The sequence below is a fragment of the Camelus ferus genome, chromosome 33 (genome assembly GCF_009834535.1).
Source record: "Camelus ferus isolate YT-003-E chromosome 33, BCGSAC_Cfer_1.0, whole genome shotgun sequence".
Taxonomy (NCBI): domain Eukaryota; kingdom Metazoa; phylum Chordata; class Mammalia; order Artiodactyla; family Camelidae; genus Camelus; species Camelus ferus.
The window spans coordinates 1780028-1800531 of NC_045728.1; the positions used below are offsets into that span (position 1 = coordinate 1780028).

The following is a 20504-nucleotide window of genomic DNA, read 5'->3' on the forward strand; positions in this document are numbered from 1 at the left end:
CCACGCTCACTCTCAGGCCGGATGCAGCAGCACTGGCCCTTCCTCTTTTTCCCGGGTACCAGCCTCACAGCTGTCCTTGCCAGGGTCAGTCAGCCACGCAGAACACGGCTGGACCTGGAATCAGCTCGGCAATGGTCACTTTGCACAGCTCTGGCCCCAGACAGTCACAGGCCACCAGCTCTGCCCCTGCCTTGGCATCTGTGAACACCTCTCCCTTGGTCCTGATAAAACCAAGAGAGAAGTGCGAAGTCAGGCTGCCACTCTGCCCCGGCCCCGCCATCACCCCCTCACCCCCCAGCGAGGGGACCCCCGGGACTGGCCACTCCATGATCCACGTGCCCGTCCGTCTCTCCCGTTAACTGAGGAAGAGGTGCGTCACGTCAGGGAGCAGCGCACGGGCCTGCCCGGGCGGTCCTAACAGTGTCGTGGGCTGGGGGTTTAGCCAACAGAGTGTGTCTTCTCAGTTTTGGAGACGGAAGGCCAAGGTGCCAAGATCAAGCCGGGAAAAGCTACCACCTGTTTCTGATGCGGGCTCTCTTCCTGGCGTGCAGACGCCCACGCTGTCCTCGCATGGCCTTTCCTCTGAGCACCGGCAGAGAGAGAGGGCCGCTCCCCAGTGTGTCTTCTCACTGGGACACTAACCCTATCTCATCGGGGTCCCCCCATCATAACCTCATTTAACCTCTACTTCCGGACGGGCCCAACTCCAACACACACTGGGGGTTAGGGCGTCAACGCGTGAATCTGGGGGACACGACTCCGTTCCTAGGAGACACAGCTTCCCCAGGGAAGCGGCCCCGTGAAACCCGTGTCTCCCGTCAGCCTGTCGGAGCCCGTCTTGCACTTCGGTTTCCTCTCTTGGCTACCCAGTCCGCCCTCGTCATTTCAAGGGACGGTTTGCAGACGTACAGCCCGAACGCTCCCACTCCCCAGGCTGCTCGGCAGGCCCGCGCTCCCAGGCGCGTGCTGGCGTCTGCCCTCAGGGACCAGAGCCCTGGTTGCCGGGGACCCTTGGGCCCCGTGAACCCCTCACAGCACCCACTCCTAGCAGGCCTCGCACACGGACCCATCTTCCATCTACTTCCTGCCTCCGCGCACAGAACAAAGGCGAGTGCGATGAAAGCGACTTCAGGAGGAGGCAGCGGACACGGAGGCCGGAGGCAGGGGCGACGTGGGAAGCGCTGGGGCGGAGGGACAGAGGGCGTGGCGGCGGAGGGACTCGGCGGGGGCGGGGGCGGGGCTGCACCAGCCGCGGCCCCTCCCGGACCGCACGACAGGGGGACCGCGCGGCGGGGCGCCGACCCCCGCGGCATTTCAGACCTTTACGCTGCGTGCCTGTCCTAGTTGACGGCAACCGCGGGACGTGAGAGGCAGCACACGTGCCCCGCGGACCCGTCCCGGGACGCGGAGGCGGCGCTCCTGTGCGGACTCCGGTGCAAGCCGTGTGCTCCGTTCCGGGGCTGCCGTGAGACAGACCAGCAGAACGACAGCGTCCCGGCCTGCTTCCCGGCTGCCTAGGGCTCTGTTCTGAGCTCGCAAAGCAGAGGGAAGGCAGGGCTCCGAAGCCCGTCGTCCGTGGCCTCGGGGCTGCGGCGGGCGCCCTGCGTCCTGGAAGCAACCTGCTCGAGCACCAGAGCACTGGCCCGCCTTCCTGACGGGCGAGGCCTCCGAGGGCCCTCCTGAGCCCAGCATCCCCGGGTCCTGCCCGGCCTGCGTGCAGCCGGGGGAGGGGGGAGTCGGCCTGCTGGCCACCCTTGAAGGCCACTCTCTGTCTCTGGAGTCACCAACCCTCCGCCTCCCCTGGGTCTTGAGCCAGAGGCCCCGACCCTGTCCTTGGGCTTCTGAACTTGGTGACATCCGGCACCAGCACCATGGAGACATGGGGCGCTCAGTGAGCTGTGTGAGCATCTGGACTCCTGGAGCTGCGGGGGGAGGGACTGAGCAGGCAAACAAAGCCAGGAGGGGAGAGGGGACGCTGCGGAGAGAAAATCCAGCTTCTCGCGCTTTGTCTGTGAAGCTGCAGCGGCGCAAATTAGTTCCACGAAGAGTTAAGGACCAGGAATGGGGACAGCACGTAGGCATCTTGTCATTGCAAACAGAAATGGCAGACTGTGCGGGTCAGGGTGGCATCCGGGCTGCAGAGTTTTCCTCAGGCAGAGCCCCGGCCCCGGCCCCGCAGCCGCAGCACAGCCCTGCAGACAGTCTGCCTCTGCAGCCCCTGGAAGACAAGGGGACGCGATCTGTCTTTCTTTTGCTAAGGGCCGTTTCTCCAGAATAAACAGACATACCAGGCTGGCTCTTCAAACGGGCTTTTCTTCAGCTAGAGGGGCCCCGAGCGGCTCCTCGCATCCTGCACCCTTTGGGGTGAGTCTGGATTCTCCAGGTTGTGTGCCCTCGGGCTGGAATTTGTTCGTATTTGTTTCTGCATTAAGAGGTGCAGCCCTGTATCTGGCGGTCGTTACTGCCCGGTGCACACTGGTTGGATTAATAAATGCATCTTCCAGTTGACGGGGGCATCCGCACAGCCTCTCTGCAGGGGAGCGCCTCACTAACCAGAGGAAGGCCCAATACCCAGAGGGCCTTGCAGTCCCCCCCCCCCCCCAGGGAAGCCACATGGCTACTGCCCTGATGCGTCCCCTGGCGCTCCAGCCTCCCGCACGGCCCGGCGCTAATTTGAAATTTAGGGCTTTTCCCCTGGGTCTTTCTTGTGAGGGAGACTCTATCAGACGTCCCAGCAGACGGTTTAGGAAGACGTCCATCGCGTGATTTCTTCCTGCAGAGACATCAAAAGCTGCACATGCTTGTCCATTTCCTGCTGATAACGCATATGATTTTTATTTTCCAAATCCACAGTTTAAACCCAGGTGGGAGGGGATGAGTCAGAGCAGGAGACGGAGGCTTTTGGCTGATGACAGCCGCGCAATCACTCTTATTTTCTGCAACCTGCAAAATGTCAACATATTAGGAAAATAAAATATGCAGACATTTCACATTTCTCTCGTGATGAGACTCCTGGTCCCCCCCGCGCCCCCACCCGCTCTGTCTGAGTCACTGCCATCCGGCCGTCAGCCGGAGTGCTCGGCTCTGACCGGGGCGCCCGGCGGGGCTGACAGCGGGGCTGCTGCTCCGGCGCAGGCCGGGGCCTCGCCGCTCCCGGGGCCGTGATGAGCCGGCGGGCTTGCAGTGAGCCTCTGGTACTAACTTCTAAGCGATGATCTTTGTGGAAGAACAAAACAAAGATGGCTGCGTTTTTTGTGGGGTTTTTTTGCCTCTTTATCTGCACGTCTTCCTGGAGATGTGAAGCCCGGTTAAGCCTCCTTGTTCCACGACACAGCGCTGTGTTTGCCACTGTAATTAAAGACAGTGGAGGAGAAGGTCCCTTTGACGGGGAACGAGGCGCCTTCATCAGCCGGCACTGCTGCAAATAGGTTTACGTTTCACCAACAAGTGTGAGGCACACGCCCTCTAATTAGATTTCCTCTCTCCTCTTTTAATCACCAAGAGCATCATTATCCCTTTGCTTCCTCATTAGGAAGGTCGCATAGTTCATATTCATACTTGTAAAACCCATCCAGATCTCAGAACAAGCTGCATCCGCTTAGACGTCAGACGCCTCCCTGATCTTGCTGTGTGTCACCGAGTTCAACTCGCCTGTGGGCTTTCTTTTCTTTTCTTGATGTGATGGTCCCTCCACCTGCTGCTGTAGGATGTCCGCTGGACCGTCGTCCCCCTTGCTGAAGCACTGGGCTGTGTTTTCATGGACAGGAAAACGGTGACATCTCGGTACCTTCATGGCTTGTAATGTACCCTCCACATTTGAGCTTCAAAATCCCCTGCAAGGTGGGAGTTCACCAAAGCTTCTGTATATTTCTGGGGGCTTTGTGCTGAGTTTGGGGACTTTGATTTTCAACACCTGCCACTCCCGAGGGCGGGCGGCCACCCCTGTAACACGGCGGCCAATTCTTGCTTCCAGGAGAGCTAGGCCCGCAGGTTAATTCCATGTTAAGCCCTCAACCACATCTGCTTTTAAAAATAGTCTATAATGTGCAGCATATTTAATTGAACAAAGTAAGTAGCCTCTCCAAGTGGACTTGGCTTTCTTCGTCTGCTCCCCTCTTTCTTTGCTTGCTTGCCCACCCCGCCTGGGCCTCCCGCGTGGCTGGAAGCCTTCCCCGTGGCCCGGAGCACACCTGGCAGCGGAGGAACTTGGACAGCATTTCTCGTTCCTGGAGTTTTCCCCATGATCGTTTCCGTCCTGTACCTCCGCATTCTGTATTTACTTTCATCTGCGTGTCTGTCCCCGAGGTCTCTGCTTGTCGTTGTTGCCATTCACAGTTCGTCTCCTGGCTTTGTAGCATCACGCAAGCTTTTCCCTTCAAGGATGCTCACCTTCAGGCGTGAAGGAGGTGATGCATCTGTAGCTTTGAGGCGGGTGGAGGAGGAAGGGTGTGGTTGTCCCTGAAAAGTATTGAATTAAGTCTGATGCTTGTAACAAACACACTGTTGGACTGAGTCGTGGCCAACCATGAATAAAGATCCCTTAAACGTGGCGATTGCCCGCAGAAAGGGCTGGGCTTCTAAACCCAGTTTCTTGGAATAACCAGCCTTCCTGGGAAGACCTCATCTGTGGTCAGAGCCTCCTCCGGCCATGCCAGGAGCGACCTGGTCACTTGCTTGCTAAGCCAGAGCCACGTCTGCTCTCAGCTGGTGTTTGACAATTGTCCCTGAGAACCTGGTATCCACACGGCCTCTTATTTAAAGCAGGATCCCCACAAAGGGTGCTGTTTTAGAGACTGGCAATTATTATCTTGGTTCTAATTCACCCAGAGTTTATTCATCCTTTACTTATACTCAGGGATTTTAGGTACCATCTTAACTCATCCTCAGAGCAGCCCTGTAAGGGGAGGTAGAACCATCCCCCCACATATTTTGGACTTAAAAATAAAACCTATATCAGAAAAGTTGACCGTCTTCTCCAAAGCCGTTCCTCTAGTGAGAGCAGAGTCAAAATTCACACTCCATCCTCCATGCCTCCTGAATCTTGTCCTCTCAGACTATCCAGCAGGTGGGGTGTTCCTGAGATCAAAGGAATGTCCATTGTTCTATTTCAAAGGGCTTTCTTCTCAGAATCCGTGAGGGCTTAAAAAACAATTTGTTGTGTGTTTGCTTATTGATTTAGACCAGGGCAGAGTGTATTCTAGGCCCTGACGGTGTGCAGGCTCTGTGGTGTGGGAGACGGTGTGCCCCCTTCTTTCTGGAGCAGAGCCTGGCTGGGGCAGGCACCAGCACAAGCCTGCTGAGTGGACGGCCTGGCTCCCAAGGCCAGAGTGGGGTCGGTTTCCCTCTCAGACTGGTCCCTTGCCCTTGGACTTGCTACGAAGCCTGGCTCTGGACCTTCCCCCTGCCCCCGCTCGGTGGCCCGTGCCCTCCTAGGCCCTCACGGCCTGCTGCCTCTCTCAGCAGCAAGCCCCCATCTCCCCTGTCTCTCCTCCTCACTCTTACCCACCAACACTCACCTCAGGCTCAGAGTATTTAGAAAAGACTGAAATAGGCCAGTATTAGCCTCAACTAAGAAGTGGACGGGTGGGGCGTGGAGCGGCCCGGGCGCCAGCCCCCATGGCCACACGACCGCTTCCTCCACACTCCGTCCCGACCACCGTGACCCTTCACCCTGAGAACCCCAGGGCGCTGCCCCTGCTTTCAAGGAGAAGACTCAAAGAGCTCTGTCTGAGAGCGCTCGGCCGGCAAAAGCCGCAGAGCCAGGACTGGCGCCGACGCTGCAAGCATCGGCTGCACTTTCGTGGCGGTCAGCGACCTCTGCCCTGCAGGGTTTAGGGCTGCAAAGTCAAGGCAGCGAGGCCAGGGCAGGTGGACACAGCGAAAACCCTTCCAAGGGCCCCTCTCAGGTGTCTGTCCCAGCCACGTGCCCACAGACACCGCTTCCTTGGCCTTTCAACGTCATCTTCAGTCATCCTCGTCCTCGATCCCGGTGCCTGTCGGGTGAGTTTCCTGAAGTGGAACCCAAGCTGGAAAGTCTGCCTCCCGTCACAAAGCCTGGATTCGAGATTTGAGACAAGAACCACCTTTCTCCTTAGTCTGTGTTTATTGAGATTGAAACTTGTATTGTCCTGGGTACCAAGTACCTGGGGAGGCTCACGCAGTGGTTCCGTGAAGCAACCACGGGAGAGGGAAGCCAGACTCAAGCTGGCACCTGAAGACCTGCGTCCCAGCTTTAGGGCCGCCCTCGCTGCCCAGCTCAGGTGAGGAGCCCCTCCAGGGTCTTGCCCTCCCCGGTGGCAGATTCGTGGAGCTGACACTTGCAGAGCCTCCTACCGGCCCAAGGCACCACAGGTGAGCCCTGGTGAGCGCGGGGCAAGATCGCGTCGCTAAGCAGCTTCCTGTCCACTGAAGCACGAAGGAGCGGCTGCCCAACGAGGGGCGTGGCCTTGGCGCCCAGAGCCCTTCTCTCCTCTCATTTCTGGTGGAATCAGGCTTGTGGAGAAGATGCTGCTGAAGAATCAGTTCATCCCCGACCGCCTTTGTCTGGCGTCCCTCCAGCCTGGCGTGCGTCGCATGTGGACGTGAGCCCCTCTCTGCTGCTATGAACAGAGCCCCCCCGTGGGCTTCTCGCTGGCCTGGCATTTGGCCCACCTGCCAGATCCCAGGAGCATCCGGGATGCCGACGAGGAAAGCAGGGCTGGTTTTCACCTCCAGCCTAGTGCATTAGATGAGCCCCTTGGCCAGAGCGGCTCAGCCCTTTCCATGCGCTGATTAGCCAAAGGCGCTTTGGCGGTGACGTGCTGTTCCGTCCGATGGCGTAAAGCAGGGCTTACCAGACCCGCTACAGAATAAAACTTCCTGAAGCTGCACAGAAAATGAGGCCACGGAACAGGAAACTAGGGTCTGGGCCTGCCGGTGCCCTCGTGCTGTCTCAGGAGACGGCGCTGAGGCACGAGAAGCCGCACGGGAAAGGCCGTCTGGCCGCTCAGCAGTGTCCCTTCTGGCGCCAGGTGCGGGGTTGCCCTCTACACAGTCACTCGGCGCTGCCAGGAGGGACCCAGAGGTCGTCAGCCCCAGCCTTCTCTCCTTTGGCGGATGGGAGGGCGAGGCCAGCCAGGGACTGCCACCCCCCAGGAAGCGCAGAGTCACAAGCAGAATCGGGGTCTCCAGATCCCAGGCCGCCCTTCCTCTCGCCAGAGGATGAGGTCTCTGAAAAACACAAAGGACCGTTTTCCATCGAGGGGAAGGGGAGTCCTGATGAAAGGGCGCCGGCTGTGTAGACGGAGTGACTTGGTTCTCACCCTGCTCATCTCGTCCCGCTCTGTGTCTTGTGTGGCCCCAGGCAGGGTGCCGAGCTGCTCTGCTCTTTAGCTCCCCGTCTATAAAAGAGGAGTGCCACGGGGTTCAGAGAAGACTCGGTGGGTTAACAGGTGCTCGGATTTAGAGGTATGCTCGCCACGCAGAGAAGACCCTCTAAATACTCGTTATCATCACCCCCATCCGCGGGCTGAGCAGGCGCTATGCCGACCCCCACAGGGCCCCGTGCCTTGGCGCTCCCACCTGGGGTGAGCCCCGGGGGGCTGAGAGCCCCCTGCCTGACGAGCGCGGACATCTCATGGCAACTGCCACCTGCCTCTGCTCTGTGCGCACCTCGCACCTTTATGCTCTGCCTTCCCAAATCCTTCTACTCTCCCTACGTTTTAGCTGCATCCAGCCTCGTGCTGGTGGCCGGGGATCCGGAGGGACGCTCAGTCCACTGGCAGAACTCGGAACAAGGCGATTCGTCTCCGACTGGCATGGAGCTCATTCAGTTGTTTCTCAAGTAGCTATCAATACCATGAGTTAGACAAAAATGCGCACACACCACACCTGCACGTGTAAACTTGTACAACCAGCTATGCACGTCGTATACTTTATACATATACTGTGTGTCTTTATGTTTTAATATTCTTACATTGCATACTTCGTATTTTAAGTATTCCTTATAATATAAATGTTATATATGTTATATTTTATATTTTAAATATTCCCTATATATTAATATAAACTTCATATTACACATACTTTATAATATGTGCTTTATATACTTCATATTTTAAATATTCTTTAAAGAATAATGTATACTTTTTATTTTAATATTCTCTATGTTACAATATAAACATATATACTTTATATTTTAATATTCATATTTTAATATAAAGTTTATATTATATATACTTTATAAGATATATTTTATATTTTAAATATACTTTAAGGAAACATGGGTCTTGCAAATCTGCATTGCTCACTTCCTTATAAACTCATTTAAAAATCTAAATCATTCATGCTCTGCAAAAGAGCATATGATTACCTTGAGCGTCACACGGCCTTTTCCAGCTCCGTGCATTCTGTAGCCAGGGTGACTCCCTAGGACGGGGGCCCGGCCGATGGGGCCCAGAGTCAGGCGACTTTCCGTAGGTGTTTGTGAAACTCCCACGGGGACCACAGCGATGGGCTGGGGCCTGGAGTCTGCCCTGTTCTGTGAATAGTCTGTACGGGAAGCACAGGGAACCATGAGCCACACTCTAAAGCTATCATGTAGATATGAGTTTTCAGTAACTAGGAGAACGGTCCGCACTGGAAGTCAGAGACAGAACAGGTATCGCGCTGAGGTCCCCGGAGCCGAACAGCTGGGTGCTCTGGAGCGGGAGACCCGTTCTGCCCCTGGCCACCCGTGAGCCCCGTGCCCGCCCAGCAGGGCCGGGACCACGCCGCCGCACCTTCACGTGGACACGCAGGCCAAGTGACGCGGGGTCTGTCGCGGGCGACCCCACTCCACCGACACTTTTTAAATAGTCATGCTTGTTCAGCAAGCCGACTGACTACGCAGGAGGCAGCGAGTCCCGCCCGGGAAGCTGGGTGAGGCACGCCTGTCTTGTCCGCACCCCTCCCTCTGTCTCTGGGCCTCCAAGGACGCCTCTCGAGGGCGTCTGTCCACTGGGCGCACTTGATCTTGCTTCCCCTGGAGCACGCTGCTCGCTGGCTCTTGCTCCTGACCCTGAATTCTCACGGCTTTTGCAGCTAAGGTGACGGAGGGGCGCAGGGGCAGAGCTGGAGGCTGACCCTTCCGCCCCGGGCCTTGGAGCAGGCGAGGGCCGTCTTCTCGCGGTGGCAGACGAAGGGGGCGGTGCGGCACGTGGGACTCACAGTGGAATGTGACCGGCTCCCTAGGGCTGCGTCTGGGGGCCAGGGAGAGGGAAGAAGGGGGAGGCCGCAGGAGGACGCTGCCAGGCGGGGCGTCCGGTGGCAGGTGGGGCTGAGAACGGGCCGCCCTCGTCGTTGCCCTGGAGACGCATCGCGGACCGCTGGCCCAGACCCGTCCCGTCTTTAAGACTCTGGGGTGTGATTGCTCGTTCTCCCTCAGCCGCTTCAGAAGTCACCACCACATCCCATTACACCAGGCGGGAGGCCGGCCACAGCAGCTCCTAGACTCCTGGGTCTCCCACGCCTTCCCTTCCTCCCCCCCCACAAAATGCGGATCTCCGCTCCGACTCGCCTCCCCTCACGCCTACGCCCTGCCCTCCCTCCCCGTCGGCCCCGGACACTCTGTCCAAGGGTAGCGCCCAGGTGGGGATGCAGCGCAAGAAGGCCCTGCCCTTGCCTTCAGCCCCAAGCCTAACCAACTGCCACCGCCTCCCTCTGCCGCTTCTACCCGCGAGCCCCTGTCTTTGGAGCAGGCTGCCGGCTGCCGGCGCCCCGGCGAGTCTCAGCACTCTGGCCGGGCTCTCCTGCCGGACGCGGACCCGGAGGCTCGGGGTGGGCTGGGGTGGGGGCGGGGCGCCCACGGAGAAGCATGTCTGTCCCGTGCTTGTCAGGGGTGAGCAGGGTGCCCACGGGTGAGCGCTAAACGTCTGTCTCTCTCTCCCTACACAGGGCCTGGAGCCGTCATTGATGGTGTAAACTCGGCGTCCAGAGCGCTGGCCGGCCTCTGGCTGTCAGGGACCCTCTTTGCCCACTTCTTCATCAAGTTTTGATGAGAAACCATAGGTCTTCTGAGCAATGCCTGCTTCTCCACATCACAGACTTTACCTGCACTGCGGAGGGCAAACCAGTCTGGGCTTCTTTTTCGTTTCTTTTTTGTCTTCTCCTTCTTCTCGATTTTTCACTTTTATTCGTTGTTTTGTTTGTTTGATTTTTCTTTCCCAGTTTGAACGAGCGGGGCTGGGGGGAGGGGCGAGCAGGGTTCTACTATGTGCAGGATGGTCATTCGTGGGCGTGGCCAGAAGTAGAGTCCGTTCCTGCCAGCGCGGCCCCTCCCCTTTCCTCTGCTCCCCCCCCCCACCGCCTCCACCCCCCCCCACACCAAATCATAAGCTCCATTTGCGCAAAAAATGTGCCTCATGATAAACACCCTGAAGACACGACTTGGCTTGTAACGTAGTGCACAGCGAGAGCTCTGTCCAGGCGTCCTGCGATCTGTGTCTCTTGAGCTTTGGACCATTCTCCTGACTCTAATGTACATATCGCTGCCTCCACGTGTATTATTACCTAATTACACGAGGGTTCACGGCCTTTCTTTCTGGGAAGTTCTCTCTCTACCTAAACCATCTCTTCTAGCCATTCTGCCCTGTTTGCTCTCCACTGGGGATTCGAGGTTTGGGGGTATGCGCACAGCCCAAAACCAAAAGTTCAGAGTTGCGTGACCAAAAAAGGGGGAGGTGTTCTGAGAACAGTCCTTCTCTTTAAAAAATGCCGTCCGTGTCATGAAAAATGGTCCACACGTGGCTGATTATTTACATTATATCAAGCTCTCCGTCAAAGTCATCATACAGTTACCCATCTATTCACCTGTCCGATTCATCGCCCCATCCAGTTATCCACCTGCCCGGCCCCCTCTCTAGCAATGTATTTACTGTATTTATCAGTCCATCAGTGTCATTTCCTAGCATTTCTTTCTGTTTATTTCCCCACGACTCACCACCTGTCCATCACCATATCAGTCTCTAATCATTTTGTGTCTGTCCCCCCGTGTTCATTTCTCCCCCACCCCCAGCAGACACTGGCATCTCCAGAATTACCTGTCAGCTTCGCGTGTGAAAGCCAGTGAGCTCATGGGTTAACGACACAGACAAGCACTACGTAAGGGGCTCTCTGGAACGCGGTACCCCGTCTGCCCGGAGTCGATGCTGGTAACAGACGGACCAAAGGAGCAATCTCATGAGCAGTCACTCACGGTTCCCGGAAGAGACGGTGTTTCCAGAAGCGTCTTCCTGGGAAGCAGCCCAGCCTTGGGGAAGCCTGGATTGCTAGCGTGCTTTTTTTCTTTGTCACTGGAAGGACTGAGGTGCCCGTCTTCATGCTTCTCAGCCCTTCGAGAAAGCCCACGTCAGGAACCTAGGGACCGTCCTTAGCGGCAAGACAGGAAGAGAAGGACACACGTCTGCGTCTGCAGAAAGAGGTGCGCGGTCCGTCCGAGCGGGGCGACTTCAACTCCCGTCTCCTCTGGTCCAGCTTTGGTTTAATCTGTTTGAAAACTATCCAGTGAAAAGCTGATGGAAGCCAATTACATGGCGGGTGTGTTGTTAACATGGTATTTGCTTCAGGAAGCTCTTCTGAGCTGAGGGCACTTGAGCAACTGACTTAATTTCTGAGCACTTGATTATGCCACACGGCAAGCAGGAGGGGACAGTGCAAGGGACACAGGCTGTTTCTCCGGTGGCTTGGAGGGCGAAGCCCTCAGCTCGCCACGTTCAGGGCGGCTCCAGCACACAGAGAAGAGCTGACCTGTTCTTTCTGCACCGTCTCCCGGGACGAGAAGGGCTCAGCCAGCCAGGGTGCCTGTGATGCGAAGAAATGGCCTTGGAAACCACGCAGGGCTGCGCCCTTTTCCGGTGCCGCAGCGGGTGAGCTGCGAGGGGCGAGAACCACGGGCGCACAGCCCGGAGGACCGGGAAACTTCCAGCCCGCAGGGTCCCGCGCCCTCAGTGCTTGACTGGGCTTCCTCCTCTGCGTGGCCCCTTTGTTTCTGTGCAGGATGCCACGTGAACACGACCTCGGAGTGGGAAACACACACACGTGCACGTGCACACGTGGCATACAAAGAGCGAGGCACTTTGGTAAGAGTTAGAGCTGGTGTAAGTGAAATTAATATTACATTTGCTTGCTGAAAACAGACACCCACATTTCCGAGGGAGCTGCCAGGAGACAGATTTGGGGACCAGAAATGATATGCCGAAAGCAGCGTGTGGATTCCACGTTCCAGGGACAGTCTCGAGCCAGCACAGAGTCAGAATGCATGGTCAGACGGTCAGTGCCTCAGCTCTGTCACTGTGGGCACTGGATGAGAATTAAATGTGTCACCTGAAGTTCCTCCTGGTAATACAGGTGTTAGCTTGGGGTAAAATAGTGCGGAGGCCAGGCGGCGTGGACGGTTTTGGAGAACAGTGTGCTTGCAACGGACAAGCTGGGTGTGTCCTTCACTCCAAGGCTTGATCTAAAGGTGTCCGTCCTCCTTCGGCTGGAAGATCCCAGAACCTACTGAGCACAAGGAGACTGGGTCTCAGCGTCGCTGAGGACACCGTGCTGCCCTCTCCCACTGGACACCAGGAAGGACGTCTTTAGTTACATGTTCCAGCAACGTTTCAGAGGGAAAAAGTCCTACCGTCCATCCTCCCCTGTCTGGGAAGAAGAAAACCAAGTAAGACCCAAGGGGCACCGGGAGAGGAACGCCTTCTCCACGGCGGACGTCCTCCAGCACACGTGCTGTGTGGGCTACCTTGGTGGGGACGGCTCCCCAGGACAGTAGCCTTTTGAAGCACATAGAACAGCCAACGCTCATTCAAGACGGTCTTGATTCTCACACTCTTTCCACTTTATGTACGGAGAGCAGGTGCATCAGTCCTGCTGGAGACTGTCTTAAAGGTGCCAGGGGTGGAGGTGGCAGTTAGGGTGAAGGAGGGCAAAGCACTGGGTCCCTGGAAACCTGCAGCTCGGCACAGGTTTGCACACGGGGAGGAAACCAAACAAGGCTTCTCAGGGGATTGAGTGGGAGAATTCAGCAATGCAGGTGCTCCGAGAGCCCCCCCCTCCAGGACCAAGCTCACACGTGTGTCCACCAAAGTCATGCCCATGAACGTGCGAGTGTCCGGCTCCGGCCAAGCTTGGTCTCAGTGGTTTACTGTCAAGTGCCTGATACAGTCTCCTGCAAGTCTAAGCAAGTGCGTTTCGTCTTCCTCGTTCCTGTTTTAGCCGGGGGAGGGAGGCCTTGCAGGCGAGCGGCGGCCAACCCGTGCACCTTTGCGCAGGGAGGATTGTGTGCGGCGGTTCTGATGCGGCTGTGCTCAACGGAACAGAAGTCAAGAGGAGACTTTGAATCAGAAGTACGCCTGGGGCTCTTGGCCCCGAAACCCACACCGCATACCAGACAATGCATTTCAGGAGCTGGACAATTAGTTCTCACAACCTGGGTGGAAGCGTGCCCTGGGATTCTGGGAACTCCACCACCGAGGGTGAGTTCAAGGGCCTGTGTCTGCACCAGTCCAGTCAGCTTGCTCCCAACGTGGAGGGGTTAGCCAGCTCGACGTATGCCGGGAAAACCCACGTGAACAGAGGAGAGAACTTACAGTGGGAGCCGGTTTCAGAGAGAGCCCTCGGCGGCACTGCGTCGGGAGGGGCTGTAACATGGCGGGGGCCGCCTGTGCCGACGGAGACGCTTCCTCGTCCGTGACTGTGTGTGGTGTCGCCAGCATCATTAGGAGGGGAGGAAGGCCCAGGGCCAGGCGGGGTATGAGGGCGACATCGACTTTCCCAGTTTGACCCTGAGTCCCCACCGGAGAAAACCCGGCTTTGCAGTACCTGGAACCAGCTCACCCCCGCCCTCCAGAAAGCCCAACATTAAAAACAAACAAACCAAAAACTCCAAAACAAAATGTAATCTCTTTGGCATTAGGGGAAGTAGAGGAAGCAGGATAAAATGTTTCTTGCTGGCAAAGTTCATTTTTCCTCTTTTTTCCCCCAAACGAGAATCAGCTTTTTTTGGTCTCGTGTGAACCCAACTCCTAGAAACTTCAGTCCGGCTGCCTCCCCTCCGAGTACCCAGAGCTTCCCTGTCCTTTTATTCTAAGACAAGGAAGTTTGAGCAGTTGCAGCAGAACGTCAGGTGTGTCGCTGGGAGGGCAACGTTTGCAAAAGATGCTGTGTGATGAGCACTGATGATCACTGAGAGCAAACAAATAAAAGCGCCAGGCTCATTTCCCTCGCTTCTTAGGAGAAGACAAGTAATGAGAGGAGGAAGCAGCAGACCTGCGATGAAAAGACGTGGAGAAAAGATAGAGCTGGACCAGAGCAATTCAGCCTTCAGGTGCAAGATACAGCCCGAAGGAATGTGGAGTGGACTTATTAGACGCGATTGTCTTCATCCTGGAAGTGGTCCGCGAAGCCTCATTTCCTGTAGTTTAGAAGAGATTCCGTTTTGTTTCTTCCCACGGTGCCCTTTTAAAGGCACCGCGTTATTTCAGTTGCTCCACCACAGTGAGTGGGGAAAGAAAGGCGGTGAACCCTCTGCTATCTTTTCGGGCCTGCATTCTACGCTATCGGCAGATTTATAATGGTATCCATAATAGCAATGATGTGTAATCACGCCTGCCCTTGTGTTAGTTAAAGGGAGCGTTTTTAATCATTGGAAAACTTGTGTGACGTGTACAGTGCAGTTGTGAGGAATGTGTGGGTGTACGAAGATGTGTCTGTCAAGTCCAGAGTCCTCTAGATTAAAAAAATTTTTTTGACTTGTCAATGGTGCCGTTACAGCTGTGTCAGACAGGTGCGCTCACTCCCAGTTATCCTTAAAGCAAATCTATGTTCAAATGCTTTAAAATTTTATCACATGATACAAGAGTATAACTTTGTCAGCCTTCTAGAGTTTTTTCCTTCTATTTTCTTTCTTACATTTTCCTTCAAAAATCAACGGAGACTTGATTTCTGTCAATAATTGTATTAAGGGTGAATATACTACCTGAATTTTGTGCATGTTACATTGTAGTTGTAACCTTTTCTAATTCAGGATGGATACGAGATGGTTGTGATTGTGCAGTGTACCAATAAAGTTCAAAGAAATTTGTAACTTTTGGGGGGCTATTTATTAGGACATCTCACTGGGTTTCCAGGAATAGAGAAGGGCTAGGTAGGCTGTGTGCGTTTTCAGCTCTGGGGAGTCGATGCAATCAGAAAACTGGGTTCTCTCTCTCTCTCTCTCCCCCTACCGCTTTATGCACATATGCACCCACACACACACGTGCACCCACACGCGCACAGAATGCTAGGCAGTTTGGGCACTGTCATATTACACTTGTGTATCACAAATCTATGCCATTTACAAGTAATATAAAGTGCAGATGATATAAAATGCAGCTGCAGCCTCGAAGTCTAAATTATTTGTTGACCTAGGCTGAAGTGAAATCAGGAGAGAAGTTTCAGGAGAAGGATGACCAGGTACTGCTCAGTCTGGGCTTTCCTTGGCAGTTCCTGCGGCCTGACCCGGCTGAGTTAAGCACCACTTGGGCAAGAGTAAGCCAGAGAAAATACAGTGACTGTGCTCTCCGTTTGTTCTTTACAGTGTATGCCTTTGGATTAACTCTTCTCCGGCTTAGTTTACTGGCGTGCTCGTAGGGCAATGGAACCATTGGATCAGTTCTCCTCTGTCTTAGGTCCACTGTCAGACACACAGGGTAATAGGGCCGTTAGGTTAATCGCTCTCCGTCTTAGGTTTACTGTGGCACTCACAGGGCAACAGAACCACAGGCAGTCACTGTTCTCTGTCTCAGCCTTCCTGTGAGCTCCTCGGGTAATAGCATGAGGAGGAGACTGGGGAGCCGGCTCCGTTCCTCTGATTGCCTTTCCCAGGACACCTTTCTCGTTCAGTAAAGCTCCATCTCCTCCACCTTCGTCGCACATTCGTATGCTCGCTGGAGGAACGGGTATTGACCACTTTCGTGGAACCCAGCTTCTCACCAACCGTGTGTGCGTCGGCTGCTATTGAATAGACGTGTGGCCTGGGACCGGACTGGCCCTGCTAGTCTTTGTTTCCTCAGCGCTACCACTGGTGAATTTACACCCCTCAGTGTGTTCTGTCAAAACTCTGGGCAATTTTTGTTTCTTTTTCAACCACTGGGTTCCTCAAGACTGCCCCGAATAAAGCTTAGGTCCGTGACTGTTACGATTTGGGGACGCAGCGGGAAGTGGGTCAAGATTCTCCATTTGACTGAACCGCTTCCCTGGCCAAGACCCGGAGCTCGAGTGATGAGGCTCGTTTCGAACGGCTTCCTGGGTAGACGAGGGCTAATCTCTGGTCTTTCGTGACTCTGTTTCCCCCACAGGGGATGGAGCACAGATAACTGGATAGACTAGATCGTGTTCTTTGTAAATTAAAATACCATGGACGCGGTAGGAACCAGTGATTGAGAGTTTCCAATTTCCTCACACTCATTGTAAAATCATGACTTGTCGAGGAAACGGATTTCCAGTCTCACATCTTAATGCCGCTGGTACTCCCTGCTACCCTCCCCTTTTCCCTTCTTCCGTTTAATCATCCTCTCCGCATCCCCGCCTGACCCTGTCCCGCTCCTGTTCACACCGCAGCACTCGCCCATCCATCTGCTCGCCTGCTGGCACGGGCGTTTATCGGTCTTCCGCGTCGTCTGGCCTCTCAGCTCCATCAATCATCAATGTACCAATTTATTTCTCCATCAGCTCACCACTCACCTATTCATCCACGTATTATTTCCCCATTTATCCACCCCTCATTCCATCTATTCACTCATGCACCTCCCTCATATGACTATTCCCCACCTATTTATTTAAACCATCTATCCATTCTTCACCTGTCAACCCATCCAGCAAGCATCCGCCAACCAGCCTTTGTCAGACTCCTTATTTACCAAACCACTTCAGGGTAATGAAAATCTTTGCTGTTATCTTTCCATTCTTCAGGGGAGGCTTATCTAGTTATTCTTAAGCATGGCAGCTAAATGACTGGGTGCATTTTCATTATCTTTGCCCAAAATGCACCCCATTAAAACATACACATAGAGAAGTGCTTTTGGAAACCTGTTAGGGACCTACTCCTTCCTACCAGGATGTACTGCTGTAGGCAGAGGACGGAGAATTGGGGGTGTGGTGGAAATGCCCAGAGAAGGTGCTGATGTTCAACTTTCTGACACTAGGAAGGCAGCCATGCAATGAGCACAAGTGACTGAGGAAACAGGCAGGAGGGACCTCAACCGGCAACCGTTCCTTCCTTTCTGTTTGATATTCTGTTGAATAAATTACTTATTTTGATGACGACTAGGGAATGAGACTAACTGGAACCAAATCCTATGATCAGTTTTAAAAACCAACACCCTCAAGCTATAAAGGATGCCACCTTCCGTTAGTGCTGTCTTCCGTTCATTAGGAAATCTTTTTTTTCCTTGCCATGTTTTCCCATCTATTCCTTTATTCATTCACTCATGCATTGAGTTTAGAGAGGAACTCTCATAAGGATCTCATATCTAAGATGGGAAACAACTGTATAAAAAGAAAAAAAAATACAGTATTCTCTTGCAACTCTTAGGATAGAGATGTAAGAAACTGGCTGCAGAGAGAGCAAATATTGGGAGCTAATTAAGCAGCTTCTTCCCCTGCCCCTGCTCGAGGGCGAAAGGCTGGGGTGTAGACAGCTAATTTAGGTGGCAGACATAGTGAAAAGATAGATCACTACACAAATAACTGAGGCACCAGGGCCACGGCACATTCCACGTTCAATTATTAACCGGTAGGGTGAGTAAATATTGTTGGAGGAATGAGCACCATGAAAGAGTTAAAACTGGAAATGTCCAAAGGGCCGCCTTCTGCACTCGGTGATACCAGCTGACCCAGACAGGCCTCCTGGAGGGACCGCATGCCATCTAGGACGTCAAATCCGGTCAGACCAGGAAGTTTTTTGGGGAGATCACTGAGCATCTCTCATTGGCTCTCAAAGCTCCGTAAGCCTTTCTGATGAGGGAAGAGGAGGCAGTGACTGGGACCAGGGGCGGAGATGAGACTGGAAGGCTGAGCAGCAGAACTGAAGCGTGGGCCTGCTGAACGGTGTCCTCTAAATTGAATTTCTCCAGTTAAGACTTGCTTAAAACTCTGGAGTTTAAGATGAAATACATGGCTTATTTGCATTTAAGTGTTTATTTTAAACACCTTTTATTTCAAAATATGAATGTTTCAGGTTTTTATCTCTCCATTATTTGCTATGTCCTATAAGACATACTTCCTTCTACTTAAAGTTCTCAAACTAACCATTCTGTCTTCAGAGACATAGTACGACAGCCTCTCTGAACTTCAGTCTCAGCTTCATTAGCACAGCGGTAATAACGCGCCAGAGAGAACTGACCATGAGAATTACTAGGCGTGAACAGGTAAAGATGTGTGACGTACTGCCTGGCACATGTTAGTTGCAAAATAAACATTAGTTGGCTTTTTCCTTCTTCCCTCAGCATCCCCTCAAAGTCCTCACTTACATGAAATTCTATAAGATAAAATCTCAACTGTGTTTGCCTCCTTCAAAAAATTTAAAAAATATATATTTCATATGTTATGTCTTTATTGATGTTTAAAAAGAAGAAATACATCTTTGTGTATTGGGTTATGCAAGGACACAAGGTTGGAAAGTGGGAAGATTTTTGGTAGAACTCCGCAGGAATGCTGGAAAAACAGAGAAGAACTTACTTTTCCACTTACTAATGAAGTATCGATGGCTAATACATGACAAGTTCTTGGGATTACAAACATGAGCGGCAGAGCGACTGTCCGGGAAAACCCCAGTCTGGTGGAGGATTTAAAATGACAGCACAACATGGGAGATGCTGTCCACGGGCTGGAGGGGCCCGGGTGGGGGGCACAGAGCCAAGCAGCAGGGCTCAGGATGCTCTTCCAGAAGATGCGATGCCTGAGCAAGACTCACCTTGAAGGAGCGGAAGGAACCAGCCAGGAAAAGGCAGGCGAACAACTAAACCATGGCAGGTGCTCGCCCCTGAGGAACCCAGACAGGCGTGAGAAGCACCTCGAGGTCAAGAACGTCTGAGTGCGGATGATCCCGAGAGAGGCGAGGTGAGGGCAGGGGGCGGGGGCCAAGGCTTGACATCTTCACAGCGGCGCTGAGATGTGGGACTCGTCCTGAAGGAGACGGGGAGGCACAGGAGGATGTGATCAAAGCGTGGCTGGATCGTATTTGCAATTTAGAAAGATGACCACGGCAGGAGGGTGGGCTAATGGGTACTGGTCAAGCTGGCGAGAGAGAAGCAAGTTAGGGGTAATTTCAACAATTCGGGTGAGAAATGATAAGGATTAACAAGAAGCAAGCAAGTCGGGGTGAGTTTTAGGGGGTAATCAAATGAGAAGGACTAGAAAGAAGCCTAGGGTAACGGAGGATGTGAAATATGAGGAATATTCCAGGTTTTTGAGTTCGTTCACCAACTGGGGAGAAGACGAGATGATTCCACGGTTCTGAAAGCCCTGGCGGACGATGAGGTCCCATCCAGTTTTTGATTTACTCATTTGCAAACATCCTGAGAACGTCCAGGCGGAGCGGCTTTAAGCACCGTCAGCACTTTCCTGAGTCATCTAATTGCATCACGTCATCTGCAGGGGGCGCCTGATTTCCTTCCTCTGCCGCCCATTCAATTGCAGGGGACGTCGAGCTCCTTGGATCATCTGCGGTTCATCTCTCACCCTCCATTTCCTCTGAGTCTTGATTTTGTTACGCAAAGTTATTGCCTCTGGCGCTTGTTGTGATGGAAGGGTAGGGAGTGGTCCTCGACTAGGCAGTCAGGAAGGGACATGTGATTCAAGTGGGACGGGACTGGCACCGCTGCCCCACCGCCCAGGAGGGATTGGACAGTCTCAGCTCTGATGCTGAGGAATCGCCGGGCACTGAGAGTTCATCTGCTCCATGAGGGAGAGAAGGCAAGTCCTCTTTGCCTTTTCACCGTATTGTTTGATGCTCACTTGCTTGTGAACTAATTTCAGGAAGGTTCGTAAGCTTCCAGCTCTCATCAGAGAGCTACTTCCGACTAAGAGGCGTTCACTCCGCTTGAACGACCAGGACTACAGCTGCACGTCTGGCTCTGTTCATTTTCCCCGAATGATCCCAGAGAGGCCCTTCCAGAGCTAGGGAGGGCTGAATCTCCGCAGGAAGTGAGCCGATGGTGTCCGGCTGAGTCTCACGGGTGGCCATCAGTACGTGTCCACACTCAGCCGCAGTGAGCCTGGGGGTGTGATGCGCTGAGGGGAGGCGGCCGGATCTGCAAGCTGGGAGAACTGAGTTGTGCCACTTACAGTTGTGCCCGTGAGTTTACAGCAAAGTCCCCCACAGCCACGGCCTCCTAGTCTACAAGGTTGTATCGACGACTGTGGGGCCGGGCAGGTGTGGTGGGAAGGACAGGCAAGCGCCAGGGGATGCCCGGCACAGGGAGGTGGCCACGCAGCGAGGGCAGTTCCGTCTC

General features: G+C 54.2%; 1 protein-coding gene across 5 annotated transcripts in view; it reads left to right on the forward strand.

The window, feature by feature from the left end:
* OPCML (opioid binding protein/cell adhesion molecule like) overlaps nucleotides 1–20504 on the forward strand; it is an 872021-nt gene that overhangs the window by 838773 nt on the left and 12744 nt on the right. For 2 of the 5 annotated variants that reach the window (XM_032472534.1, XM_032472535.1), the window contains one exon: nucleotides 9913–15097. In XM_032472534.1, the coding sequence (XP_032328425.1) occupies nucleotides 9913–10013 (101 nt within the window). In that variant the 3' untranslated portion in view covers nucleotides 10014–15097. Of the gene's footprint in view, nucleotides 1–9912; nucleotides 15098–17589; nucleotides 17594–18795; nucleotides 18806–20504 lie in introns of those variants that run through there. The other 3 variants (XR_004316938.1, XR_004316937.1, XM_032472536.1) reach the window with 3 other exon arrangements.